Genomic DNA, 12,614 nt, shown 5'->3' with positions numbered 1-12,614 from the left:
AGAAAAAAATAAACAAGGGAAACTGTCCAGGGCAACCGAGGTAAAAATGGACAAAGGAGAGTGGCGAAAGGGATGCTCGGGTGCCAAAGGTAAACGGGGGAGGAAGCACTTCAGCCATCAGGCACTCCTTTCCCGGACTGAGGTGCTGGTCCCAAGACTGTCACTTCTGCTCTTTTTCCAGAACAGCAGTGCCACCTCCTGTTACTTTGCTGCTTACCAAAGAGGCAAAACCAGAAACCTGAAGTTAGAGACAAAAAAATAATGGAACAGAAGCGCCAAAGCTTGTTTCCTATGCAACGCCCAGCCTCCTTCTCCAACCTCCTGTTCACTAGTTTGGGGCAAACTCAGCACCCGCAGAGCCCAATCCCTGTTGCCCCAACCTAAAGGACAGGACCAAAGGCTCCCTGCACAGGTGGGCCAGGGTTAGTTCTTACTCACGCTCCCAAACGTGGGACTCTGCGTTCACAGGTAACCCCAAACATCAGAGCAATACAAACTAGGGCAATTCCACAGTCTGTGCATTTTTTTTTTTTTTGAGACGGAGTCCCGCTCTGTCGCCCAGGCTGGAGTGCAGTGGCGTGATCTCGGCTCACGGCAAGCTCTGCCTCCTAGGTTCATGCCATTCTCCTGCCTCAGCCTCCTGAGTAGCTGGGGCTACAGGCGCCCGCCACCACGCCCAGCTAATTTTTTATGTTTTTAGTACAGACGGGGTTTCACCATGTTAGCCAGGATAGTCTCGATCTTCTGGCCTCGTAATCTGTCGTCTCAGCCTCCCAAAGTGCTGGGATTACAGGCATGAGCCACCAGACCGGCCCAGTCTGTGCATATTTTAAAGTCATCAGATTATAATAAAGTTAGAGAATACTCAACTTTGCTTATGTATAATGCCCCAAGTCCTTTCCTAGGGGGTTCCCAGGGAACTCCTTGGCGATTAATCCAATTTCTACTCATGCATTTCTTTTATGATGTTGATGACAAGTCGTTTCTTAAAACTTGCCTGAGGCGGGTGGATCACAGGTCAGGAGATCAGGACCATTCTGGCTAACACAGTGAAACCCCGCCTCTACTACAAATACAAAAAATTAGCTGGGTGTGGTGGCGGGCGCCTGTAGTCCCAGCAACTAGGGAGGCTGAGGCAGGAGAATGGCATGAACCCGGGAGGCGGAGCTTGCAGTGAGCTGAGATCATGACACTGCACTCCAGCCTGGACGACAGAGTGAGACTCTGTCTCAAAACAAACAAACAAACAAAACACAAAAAACTTGCCTGAAAAACCTCTAGAGACAGGGAGCTCACTACCTTATGAAACAGCTCAACCACTTTTGGCCGGAGATCACAAAAGATCCTTCTTTATGTGAAGGTAAACTGTGGAATTCTATGCGCGGCTTCAGGTCTGCCTCAGGCTGCATTAGCCTTTCCCTCAGCAGACCTTCAAACACCAGAGCGCAACCCCGGCTCTTCCCGAGTCTTCTCTCTTCCAGCTCTACCTTTTCCCCAGGTGATGTGCCTTTGAGTCCCCTCACCTTTATGACTGCTCTTCTCTGAGTGCCCTCCAGTTTAAAACATGGAATCTGCTCTTCCAAAACAGGCTGACGACATGGTGTGACCACCCTGGGAAGTGTGCACAGGAGGAACTGGAAATGACGGTCAGTTCAGCCAATGCTACTGAACAAAGACACTCCAGACATATTGAGCCAAGTGCAGCCAGCCCGCTGGATCCGTGGTTCCAAATCCATGGCCAAAACTCACCTCCAGTTGAAAGTCTGTGTGTGTAATCACGTCTGTGCTGACCATGTCAGACTTTTTTGCTTGTGTCATTATTCCCTAAACAACACAGTCTAACAACTAGTTACAAAGTATTTACATTGTATCAAGTAGTATAAGATGATTTGAAGTATACAGGATTCCCAAGGCTAAATGCAAATAGTACACCATTTTATACCAGAGACTTGAGCATCTGGTGGGGGGTCCTGGAATCCCCACAGATAGTGAGGGACAACTGCGTTTTACTTTTACTTAGTTGAACCTTGTAAAATCAATGAGGCAGATTTTATGATGATTATTTTCCTGATGAGAAAATCTGAGGTTAAGGGACTTCCCCAAGAAAACCATGGTCTCATTCCAGAGTTTGAATTCCTCCCCACTATGCCAGGGCTGAATCATCTTACTCTGAATACTAACCCATCCTCAAAATGGCTCAAGACCCCAGAAGGCTAACAACAGACATTTTCAGAGCAATAAAAACAGTTCTTAAACAACTACTGAATCACTGACCCATGACTTCCGTTTTAGAATAATAATAGTTTTTCTAAGGGGTCTGCAAAGTCAAAACTGTTTTAGGTCATTATTTGTCTTTTTCATCGTGTTGACATTTGCACAAGCAATGGTGGGTAAACCGCTAAACTTTAGAACAAATTGAGGCGGCAGGACCAAACCGTAGCCGTAGTCGAGTTATATGCTCAGTTGATTTAAAAAAAGGGCTGGGTGCAATCCCGTGGGATTCCCATGCCTGTAATCCCAGCACTTTGGGAGGCTGAGGTGGGCACATCACTTGAGGCCAGGAGTTCCAGACCAGTTTCACCAACATGGTGAAACCCCAACTCTACAAAAAAACAAAAAAACAAAAATTAGCCAGGCGTGGTGGTGCACGACTGTAATCCCAGCTACTCGGGAGGCTGAGGCAGGAGAATCGCTTGAACTAGGAGGTGAAGGTTGTAGTGGGCTGAGATTGTACCACCGCACTCCAAACTGGGCAATAAAGCGAGACTTCGTTTCAAAAAAAAAAAAAAAAGCCAGTTTCACTTAAGAACTGTCTGCCATAGGCTGGGCGTGGTGGCTCACATCTGTAATCCCAGCACTTTGGGAGGCTGAGGAGGGCGGATCACGAGGTCAGGAGTTCGAGACCAGCCTGGCCAACATGGTGAAACCCTGTCTGTACTAAAAATACAAAAATGAGCCAGCCACGGTGGCACGTGCCTGTAGTCCCAGCTACTCAGGAAGCTGAGGTAAGAGAATCGCTTGAACCTGGAAGGCAGAGGTTGCAGGGAGCCGAGATTGTGCCACTGCACTTCAGCTTGGGCAGCAGAGTGTCTCAAAAAAACAAAAAACAAAACAAAAAAAAACGTTCTGCCAGAACAGTAAAAATGATTAGTTTTATGACATCTTGACATTGGAATATATATCTCTTTAATATTTTGGGCACTGACATGAGAGGCATGCATAAATACTTCTGAGGCATAACAAAGTCAGATAAATGTCTCAGGGAAAAGTACACATAGCAACGCCCCCTTATCCCTGGGGGATACATTCCAAGACTCCCAGTAGATGCCTGGAACTTCTGATAGTACTGAGCCCTACACATACTATGTTTTTTCCCTATACATACATATCTATGATAAAGTTTAATTTATAAACTAGCAAGAGATTAACAACAATAATTAGAAAGATATACTGTAATAAAAGCTACGTGAATGTGAACTCTCTCTCAAAATAGCTTACTGCATGTAATATTTTCAGACTGCAGCTGACCTCAGGTTACTGAAGCCACGGAAAAGGATGGACTACCATTTGTGATTATTTCAGTCACCAGTTGAACTGGCATTTTTCTTCAGGAATCACCATTTATATTTGAAAGAATGACAAACAAACTAGTTACCTAGACTTGGTTATTTGGCAGACATTTTCTCAAGACCAAAGCCTGTTACTTCAAGGAAAGCTCTGATAGTACATACTGAAAATGATAAAACTCGTTTTCAAACAAAAATTATTAGAAACACATTATCTTGAGGCCAGGCGCGGTGGCTCAAGCCTGTAATCCCAGCACTTTGGGAGGCCGAGGTGGGCGGATCACAAGGTCAGGAGATCGAGACCACAGTGAAACCCCGTCTCTACTAAAAATACAAAAAAATTAGCCGGGCGCGGTGGCGGGTGCCTGTAGTCCTAGCTACTCAGGAGGCTGAGGCAGGAGAATGGCGTGAACCCAGGAGGCGGAGCTTGCAGTGAGCCGAGATCGCGCCACTGCACTCCAGCCTGGGCAACAGCGTGAGACTCTGTCTCAAAAAAAAAAAAAAAAGAAACACATTATCTTGAAAAATGTGTGGCGGGGCGCAGTGGCTCACACCTGTAATCCCAGCACTTTGGGAGGCCGAGGCGGGAGGATCACCTGAGGTCAGGAGATAGAGACCATCCTGGCTAACACAGTGAAACCCCGTCTCGGGGTTTCAAAAAAAAAAAAAAAAATTAGCCAGGCGCGGTGGTGGGCGCCTATAGTCCCAGCTGCTAGGGAGGCTGAGGTAGGAGAATGGCGTGAACCCAGGAGGCGGAGCTTGCAGTGAGCTGAGATCATGCCACTGCACTCCAGCTTGGGCAACAGAGCGAGACTCTGTCTCAAAAAAAAAAAAGAAAAATGTGTTGCTCCTTATTGTGGGCTTGCTAAAAGGTTTCTAACATTTAATGATTTTCCGGTGAGATCAGTTGCATCACTAATAAGTTACTTTTTTGATACCACAGAACAAAACGTGTCAACATTAAGATCTGTATAACTCAGTAAACCATCAATTTTCAAATCACCAGTGCCTGATGATATAAAGTCATGTATGGGTAAAAGACCCATTCAAAGGGTAAGACAGACCAGTGGATTTTAGGGAAGCAGAATACAAAGTTCACTGGTAAGGGTTCACATTCCATGATGTAACTAATCTTTCAAGGAAACTATCACCTGTTGAGTTCTGATAAAGTATCAAAGAAGAATACCTATAATGACCTGAATGTAAAAGCATTTATACGTACCCAGTCATATTCTATTAAGCCAGACGTTAAAGATTTGTAAAATGGTGACACAGTGCCACTCTTTGCATTAACATTTTTTGGGAAATACTTAGTTTTTCTAAAAATGTTATTTATGTTAATATGTAATAGGTTTGTTTGAGACAAGGTCTCAGTCTGTCACCCAGGCTGGAGTGCAGTGACAAGATCACAGCTCACTGCAACCTCTACCTCCCAGGCTCAAGTGATCCTCCCACCTCAGCCTCTTGAATAGCTGGGACCAGAGGTATGCGCCGCCATGCCCGGCTCATTTTTGCATTTTTTATAGAGATGGGGTTTTATCACATTGCCCAGGTTGGTCTCAATCTCCTGGGCTCAACCAATCTGCCCACCTCGGCCTCCCAAAGTGCTGCAATTACAGGCACGAGTCATTGTGGCCGGCCCGGGTTTGTTATTTTAAAATAAATAATTTAAAATTTCATCAGTTTTAACTTATAAAATAGCAAACATCAATACATAAAACCAAAATGAACAAAAACTCTGAGATCTTCAATTTTTAATTGTGTAATGTTTTGAGAACTACTGAAAAAAAATTAAAAGATCTTAAAAAACCAAAGTAGAGGCCGGGCGTGTTGGCTCACGCCTGTAATTTCAGCACTTTGAGAGGCTGAGGTGGGCAGATAATGAGGTCAGGAGAGCAAGATCATCCTGGCCAACATGGCGAAACCCCGTCTCTACTAAAAATACAAAAATTAGCTGGGCGACATGGCATGTGTCTGTAATCCCAGCTACTCAGGAGGCTGAGGCAGGAGAATCGCTTGAACCTGGGAGGTGGAGGTTGTAGCGAGACAAGATTGCACCACTGCACTCCAGCCTGGGCAACAAGAGCGAAACTCCTACTCAAAAACAAAACAAAACAAAAAACCCAACAAAAAACCAAAGTAGAAAGGAGAATGCCATCTAGTGGAGACGACAATTATGACAGTAATCTAATTGTTAAAATAAACGACACTTCTAACGAAGATCCACACTTGTAACATATTCTATTGTTACAAACTTCCTTATGTTCATGTGCACTGGGCCTGGTGGCTCACACCTGTAATCCCAGCACTTTGGGAAGCCAATGTCAACAGACTGCTTGAGCCCAGGAGTTCAAGACCAGGCGGCGCAACATGGCAAAACCCTTTCTCTACAAAAAATAAAAAGAAATTGCCAGGTGTGATGGCACACACCTGTAGTCCCAGCTGTTTGGGAGGCTGAGGTGGGAGGATTAATTGAGCCTGGCAGGTTGTGGCTGCAGTAAGCTATGATGGCACCACAGCACTCTAGCCTAGGTGACAGAGTGAGACTCCATCTGAAAAAACAAACAAACAAAAAACCCAAAAAACTTCACATGCTTAAAGCAGAATGTTCAAAATTAAGAGTTTTTAATGTAAAAAATATTGTTACACATCAATTTTTTAAAATGTGAGCTGGGCACAGTGGCTCATGCCTGTAATCTCAGCACTGTGGGAGGCTGAGGCGGGCCTATCACTTGAGGCCATGAGTTCAAGACCAGCCTGGCCAACATGGTGAACCCCTGACTCTATTAAAAATACAAAAAATTAGCTGGGCGTGGCGGCCCACACCTGTAATCCCAGCTACTTGGGAAGCTGAGATAGGAGAATCACTTGAACCCAGGAGGCGGAGGCTGCAGTGAGCCGAGATCACACCATGCACTCTAGCCTGAGCGACAGAGCAAGACTGTCTCAAAAAAATAAATAAATAAAATAAAATAAATAAAATAAAATGTAAATGTGCCAGAGAGCTCTGGATTTCAGGTATACACTGCTATGTGGAAGACAATCTGAGGCCAGCTCAAGCAGAAAGATGACAGGGCCAGGACCAAGATAAGAGTATCACAGAAGACTCATGCTGGGGATAATTTGTAGTCCTCGGAGAAGACACGAGGACTCCTAAAGGCCTGGCAGCCACTGGGGATTGGAGAACATTGAAGCTGGCAAGCTCTATCTAAATCCTTCTCCATTACCCTCCAAAAGAACTAAATCAAGTGACGTTGAGGGTTGGATTTTGTGTTCTGATTTCTGAGTGTTCCTCAAGAGGAATGGAAATTATTCCATGAAAACTTTTCATTCCACAGTAAGACTTGAAATGCACCGGAGTGAATGAGGAACAGCAAAGCACATCAGTCAGGGAGCAGGCAGGAATGATGGGGCTGTCAGGCACGATGTGGGGCTGAGAAGGGAAGCCTAAGCACAAAAGGCATTTCCACAATCTTCCCAGCTTCACCTTTTCTGGGTCCCTCCCACCGCGTTCTTTAGTGACTGCTACCAGACAGTAGTCAAGTCTGTTTTGTTTTTCATGTAGCCCTTACCTTGACTCACAAAGCCATGTCATTTCCCCAAGGATCTGATGCCTGTATCACAGGATTTTAGAAGGGGTGACCGTTAAGTGTATGTACCCTCCTCTCCAGCCATCTTCCCCAGGAGGCCTTCCAGCCCTAAGAAAAAGATGCAACTGTACCCAGAAAGACTCTAGGACCCACATCCTCCTTTCCCTCCACAACTGAAACCCAAATACTTAATGGCTCCCTGAGCATGTTTTCCATGCAGGCTCCAAGTTCTATACACCCTAAATACTAGGACAGATAAGACTATCACTACTGAGTGTTTTTGTTCTGAAAGCCCGAGCAGAGCTGTGACTGACTTTGAACTATGGGGCCATGGGTCTGCCCATACCATCTTGCCAGTTCTCAGGCAGGGCGAGTTCTTTGGCCTGGGTTTCAGGTTTTTCACTCAGCATAGAAAGTAGGTTGCATCTACAGTTTGCAGGGGTTCTTTTTTTTCCTTCCTGCATGCTGGTGCCAAAACTTTCTTTCTTGGTAAAACACACTCTTACCTTTCTCACTCACGACCTGTCATGATTTTAGTGGCTACACACAGTTCTATCCAATAACAGAATCAGCTCAAATACAGAACAGCTCACACTATATTTTCAAGTATATTACTGTTTTAGATTATAATTGGGCATACATCTCCTAAATTTTATTAGGTCATCTTGAAAGTTACAGCTGGTTTCCAAGTAGTTTTTTTTTTTTTTGAGACAGATTCTTATTCTGTTGCCCAGGTTGGAGTGCATTGGCAGATCTCGGCTCACTGCAACCTCTGCCTCCTGGGTTCAAGTAATTCTCCTGCTTCAGCTTCCCCAGTAGCTAGGATCACGGGTGCGCACCACCCACCAGTCTCACCAGTTAATTTTTGTATTTTTAGTAGAGACGGGGTTTCGCCATACTGGCTAGGCTGGCCTTGAACTCCTGACCTCAAGTGATCCGCCCACCTCGGCCTCCCAAAGTGCTGGGATTACAGGCGTGAGCCACCGCACCCGGCCTCAAAGCAGTTTTTAACTGCAAAACGTGGTCCTTATTCCCCGGAGGTCTAGAGTGGTAGAATTAAGTCTTTTTCTTTGGGTGCATGGGGCGGGGGGAAGTTTTTCCTCATAAAGAAATGCCTCTTCAACAAGTACACATTTCTAATGGCCAATGCACAGCACAGCAGCTTAACCAACACAAGGGTGTCTTAACCTTCACAACAGATCATTAAGGAATGTGATAGGAATTGCTACAAATTACTCTTGGCTGCTACTAGGATGGAACTATGAGAATAGTTATGCTGTTCTGAAAAAGACCATTCCGCGCAGCTTGCCCAAAAGTGGATGGACACACCCCCGGGAAAATGAGAATTAGACCCACCATCCCCGAGAGCTAGGGAGAGGCCTCATTTTGGTCTGACCTTCTTATAGCCTGTTGTTCACTTCTAGATGACTAAAGAGAATCCAAGCACGCAAGGCGGCCCTTACACCTTTCTGAGTCTAGAAACAGACGAATCCACCTGCAGGGCAGAGACACTTAAAGCCCCATCTGGGAGGCAGAATGCAAGTGGGCTGTTGGACTCAGCCAAGCCTCTCGCCTTTCTAGTCAGGAGATATGGCACAATCTGAAAGGCTGGAAATCCAATGTCTCAGGATTTGTTCATTCCTGAGTCGTCTCCAGGTTCTTTCTTTATAAAGTTTATTTTATCCCAGAAAATGTCCACACAGTTGCACAGTTTGTCAGTGGGACAGATCTTGACCAGACGTACGAACTGAGCCATAATGTTCAAACACCTTGTTTGCATCCAGCCACCCACCACAGCCAACACCAAATACCTTTGGGTCATCAGCCTCAGGTTTTTCAGTCTCTGAATCGTCATCTTCCTACAAGACAAAGAATTTAGAGGATTAAGCTTAAAGGAGCGGGCCTGAGGAGTCTCACATGCATAACTAGGGGCTGCAGCAAACAGCCCATTTACCCAGCTGGGGTCATCCCACCAAGAATCCCTCCCCTACCATATAACTCAGAACCAGAGAAAAATAAGGGGAAAAAGAGATATTCTGGGGCGGGGGGGAGGGGAACAAAAAAGCATCAGCAGCTCAGAAGTCAAGTTACTCTAGTGGTGAGACAGTCCACATCAATGAAGATGCCCGAGTTAAAAATCACATACATAAAAATGGAGAAAGATTGCAGTATGTTTCAGGAAAGAGTAAGATCAGGCCACACAATAAAACAGGCATCGTGTTTCCACTGAAATATCAGTTATTTCAAACCAGGATTATGAGCCTTCTTTTTTTTTTTTTTTGAGACGGAGTCTTGCTCTGTCGCCCAGGCTGGAGTGCAGTGGCCGGATCTCAGCTCACTGCAAGCTCCGCCTCCCGGGTTCACGCCATTCTCCTGCCTCAGCCTCCCAAGTAGCTGGGACTACAGGCGCCCGCCACCTCGCCCGGCTAGTGTTTTGTATTTTTTTTTTTAGTAGAGACGGGGTTTCACCAGGTTAGCCAGATGGTCTCGATCTCCTGACCTTGCGATCCGCCCATCTCGGCCTCCCAAAGTGCTGGGATTACAGGCTTGAGCCACCGCGCCCGGCCCTTTCTTTTTCTTATACATATGTACATCAGACTCAGACCTACTGTAACACTGTTCAACACCAAGTGCCAAGGCTTACACACAGCTATATCACAGCACAACCAGCATTTGCACTAATATCAACACAGGAAGGTAGGCCTCAAATGACCAGAGCAAGTGACCTGGGAAAGGCAGGACTAAAGGGCAATGCCCAACCTTTCAGGAGTCCCAGTTGAGTGGGCTCTGCCTCCACCCAAGTGCTCCCAGAACTGCCAAAGACCCATTCAACCCAGTCCTGTTCCTTATTCAAATGAGGTCAGCCTGACACAAAAGATTACACACGGTAAGACATTCTCCAAAGTGAGCCCGCCATTCCACTGAACACTAACGCTGATGCTATGAAGATCAAAGGTCAGGAGCAGATGCTGGACCAGCTACCTTATTAGCTGGCTAAATCCATGTCACCTTCACTACCCAGAACACTCCCAATGCACAGAAACCTTTAACTAAATACCCAGGAAAAAATGGTTTCATTTGAAACTGCTATTTTCAACAAAGCTACACTTCAGCCCAAACGTTACAGAGCACTCCATATATTAATATAAATACCATTCGAGATTTGAACAAACTAGACTGATGATTTGGAGACTTAACTGTCCTGTAAGGTGCCAGTGAGTCCAAGGCTTTAAATGCAATCTCCATAATCTCCTTAAAATGAAATCGGTCATGCCAAATAAACAAGAGATGGAGCTCAAATACAATCACATTTCAGAATCTCTACAATAAGAGCTGATGAGAGGATTTTACTAAAATATGAAATGAAGCTTAAACATGATGAAAATTCTAAGCAAAGCAAATATGAAACACTTCAAAAACACATTATGCAAATGTACTAAAGAGTTATGAATATTAAGCCAGAATGTGTGTACTTCAGAAAAGTCAGAAAACAACTTGCAAAACTTTTCTGAATAATTTCAGTCAACTCTGAATTATCAGTATTAATGGATGGGGCTAAAGGCATGAAAATATCTCCCAAAATGCATAATGTACAAAACGCATTTCTGTTTGTTGTGGAAATAATTTTTTTTTTTTTTTGAGATGGAGTCTGGCTCTGTCACCCAGGCTGGAGTGCAATGGCGTGATCTCGGCTGACTGCAACCTCCGCCTCCCGGGTTCAAGCTATTCTCCTGCCTCAGCCTCCCGAGTAGCTGGGACTACAGGTGCGCGCCACCGTGCCCAGCTAATTTTTGTATTCTTAGTAGAGACAGGGTTTCACCATGTTGGCCAGGATGGTCTTGATCTCCTGACCTCATGATCTGCCCACCTCAGCCTCCCCAAGTGCTGGGATTACAGGTGTGAGCCACCCTGCTTGGCTGGAATGAATTTTAATGCTAACATTTACATACCAACATGTAACAAAAAATTCAAACAAATAATATATTTTAAGTGTTTCGATTAAAACTGTTGCTAAGTAGTCAGATTCGACATCGAGACTCAACTTTGCGTGTCTCGTGCTAAGAACCAGCCTCAATTTCTTTGCGTTTTCTGCAAACATAAATTCTGACTCATGCTGCTCAGGTGATTATGTGTCTAAAACCTTTCTCGTTAATAATAGCACAGATTCTCCTTTCTCCAGCACCTACTGAGTATCAGGCAAGATTTGTGATCAAGATCTAAGGGTATCATAATAAAAAGTGCCAAGTAAAATGTCAAGAAAGAAGAAGGCCAGGCACGGTGGCTCACACCTGTAATCCCAGCACTTTGGAAGGATGAGGTGGGTGGATCACCTGAGGTCAGGAGTTAGAGACCAGACTGGCCAACATGGTGAAACCTTATCTCTACGAAAAATACAAAAATTAGCCAGGCGTGGTGGCAGGTGCCTGTAATCCCAGCTACTCAGGAGGCTGAGGCAGGAGAATCGCTTGAACCTGGGAGGAGGAGGGTGCAGTGAGCCGAGATCGCACCACTGCATCCTGGCATGGCCGACAGAGCAAGATTCCGACAAAATAATAATATTAATAATAAGTTAGCTAGGCATGGTGGTGCCCACCTGTAGTCCCAGCTACTGGGGAGGCTGAGGTGGGAGGATCACTTGAGCCCAGGAGTTCAAGGCAGGAGTGAACTATCTATGATCACACCACTACACTCCAATCTGGGCAGCAGAGTGAGACCCTACCTCAAAAAAAAAAAAAAAAAAAAAAAGAAGAAAAAGCAGCTGAAAACAAATTTCCCTTTCTTATCTTGCTAATAAACTGACAAAATTTAAATGAGCCCCAACCAAGATTAAAAACAATGCAGAGTTGACTGTAGATATAAACGATACACCAATTAGGATGAATGCCTGCTATAAATGGAGTAAATAATTTAAACTGGGAAAAATCAACATAAAACACCCGTTGATATCTGGGTTAAATAAAATAATCCACTATCTTTCCCCCCAAATTTCAACTCAAAGATTAATAAAAAAAGATCCACGTGAAAATAAATTTTCAAACAGAACTGCTATCCAACCCAGTTTCTTCCACTAATACTAAAACAAAAGTGGAGAGCAAGGGATGAAGCTAGCCATGAAATGGAACACTGTTGGCACAGTTCCAAAATCTAACAAATGAAATTGTGCTTTCAGTAGCTCTGGATCTGGGAGATTTACCTACCGACTGTCTACTGTTCTCATCCTCTTCTTCTTCATAACCATCTTCGTCACCCCCTAGACGAGAAAAGTCATCCTCCCCATAGGCATCAGATACCAATCCGCCTTTCTCCTCTGAAAGGTTAAAAAACAAACAAAAAAAAAGCAAGAAAAAAAAAAATCAAGAGTTACAAGGTAAGAAAAAATGTCTAGAGATTTGAGTGGCCAAGACTATCTCTGAAGATACAAGGGGAACCTAAATCTCATGTTAAGTGACAATAGGCC

General features: G+C 44.7%; 1 protein-coding gene across 7 annotated transcripts in view; it reads right to left on the bottom strand.

The window, feature by feature from the left end:
- Positions 1-12,614, bottom strand: part of SAP30BP (SAP30 binding protein) — a 42,603-nt gene that overhangs the window by 28,945 nt on the left and 1,044 nt on the right. For 5 of the 7 annotated variants that reach the window (XM_015120326.3, XM_015120327.3, XM_077968762.1 and 2 more), the window contains 2 exon segments: positions 12,355-12,464; positions 8,968-9,015 (listed from right to left, as the gene is read on the bottom strand). In XM_015120326.3, coding sequence (XP_014975812.1) covers positions 8,968-9,015; positions 12,355-12,464 — 158 coding nt within the window. 7 annotated transcript variants of the gene reach the window in all.

Source organism: Macaca mulatta, chromosome 16 (genome assembly GCF_049350105.2).
Source record: "Macaca mulatta isolate MMU2019108-1 chromosome 16, T2T-MMU8v2.0, whole genome shotgun sequence".
NCBI classification, from domain to species: Eukaryota; Metazoa; Chordata; class Mammalia; order Primates; family Cercopithecidae; genus Macaca; species Macaca mulatta.
The sequence above is the reverse complement of the archived record's forward strand: the minus strand, read 5'-3'. Positions and strand labels throughout refer to the sequence as shown.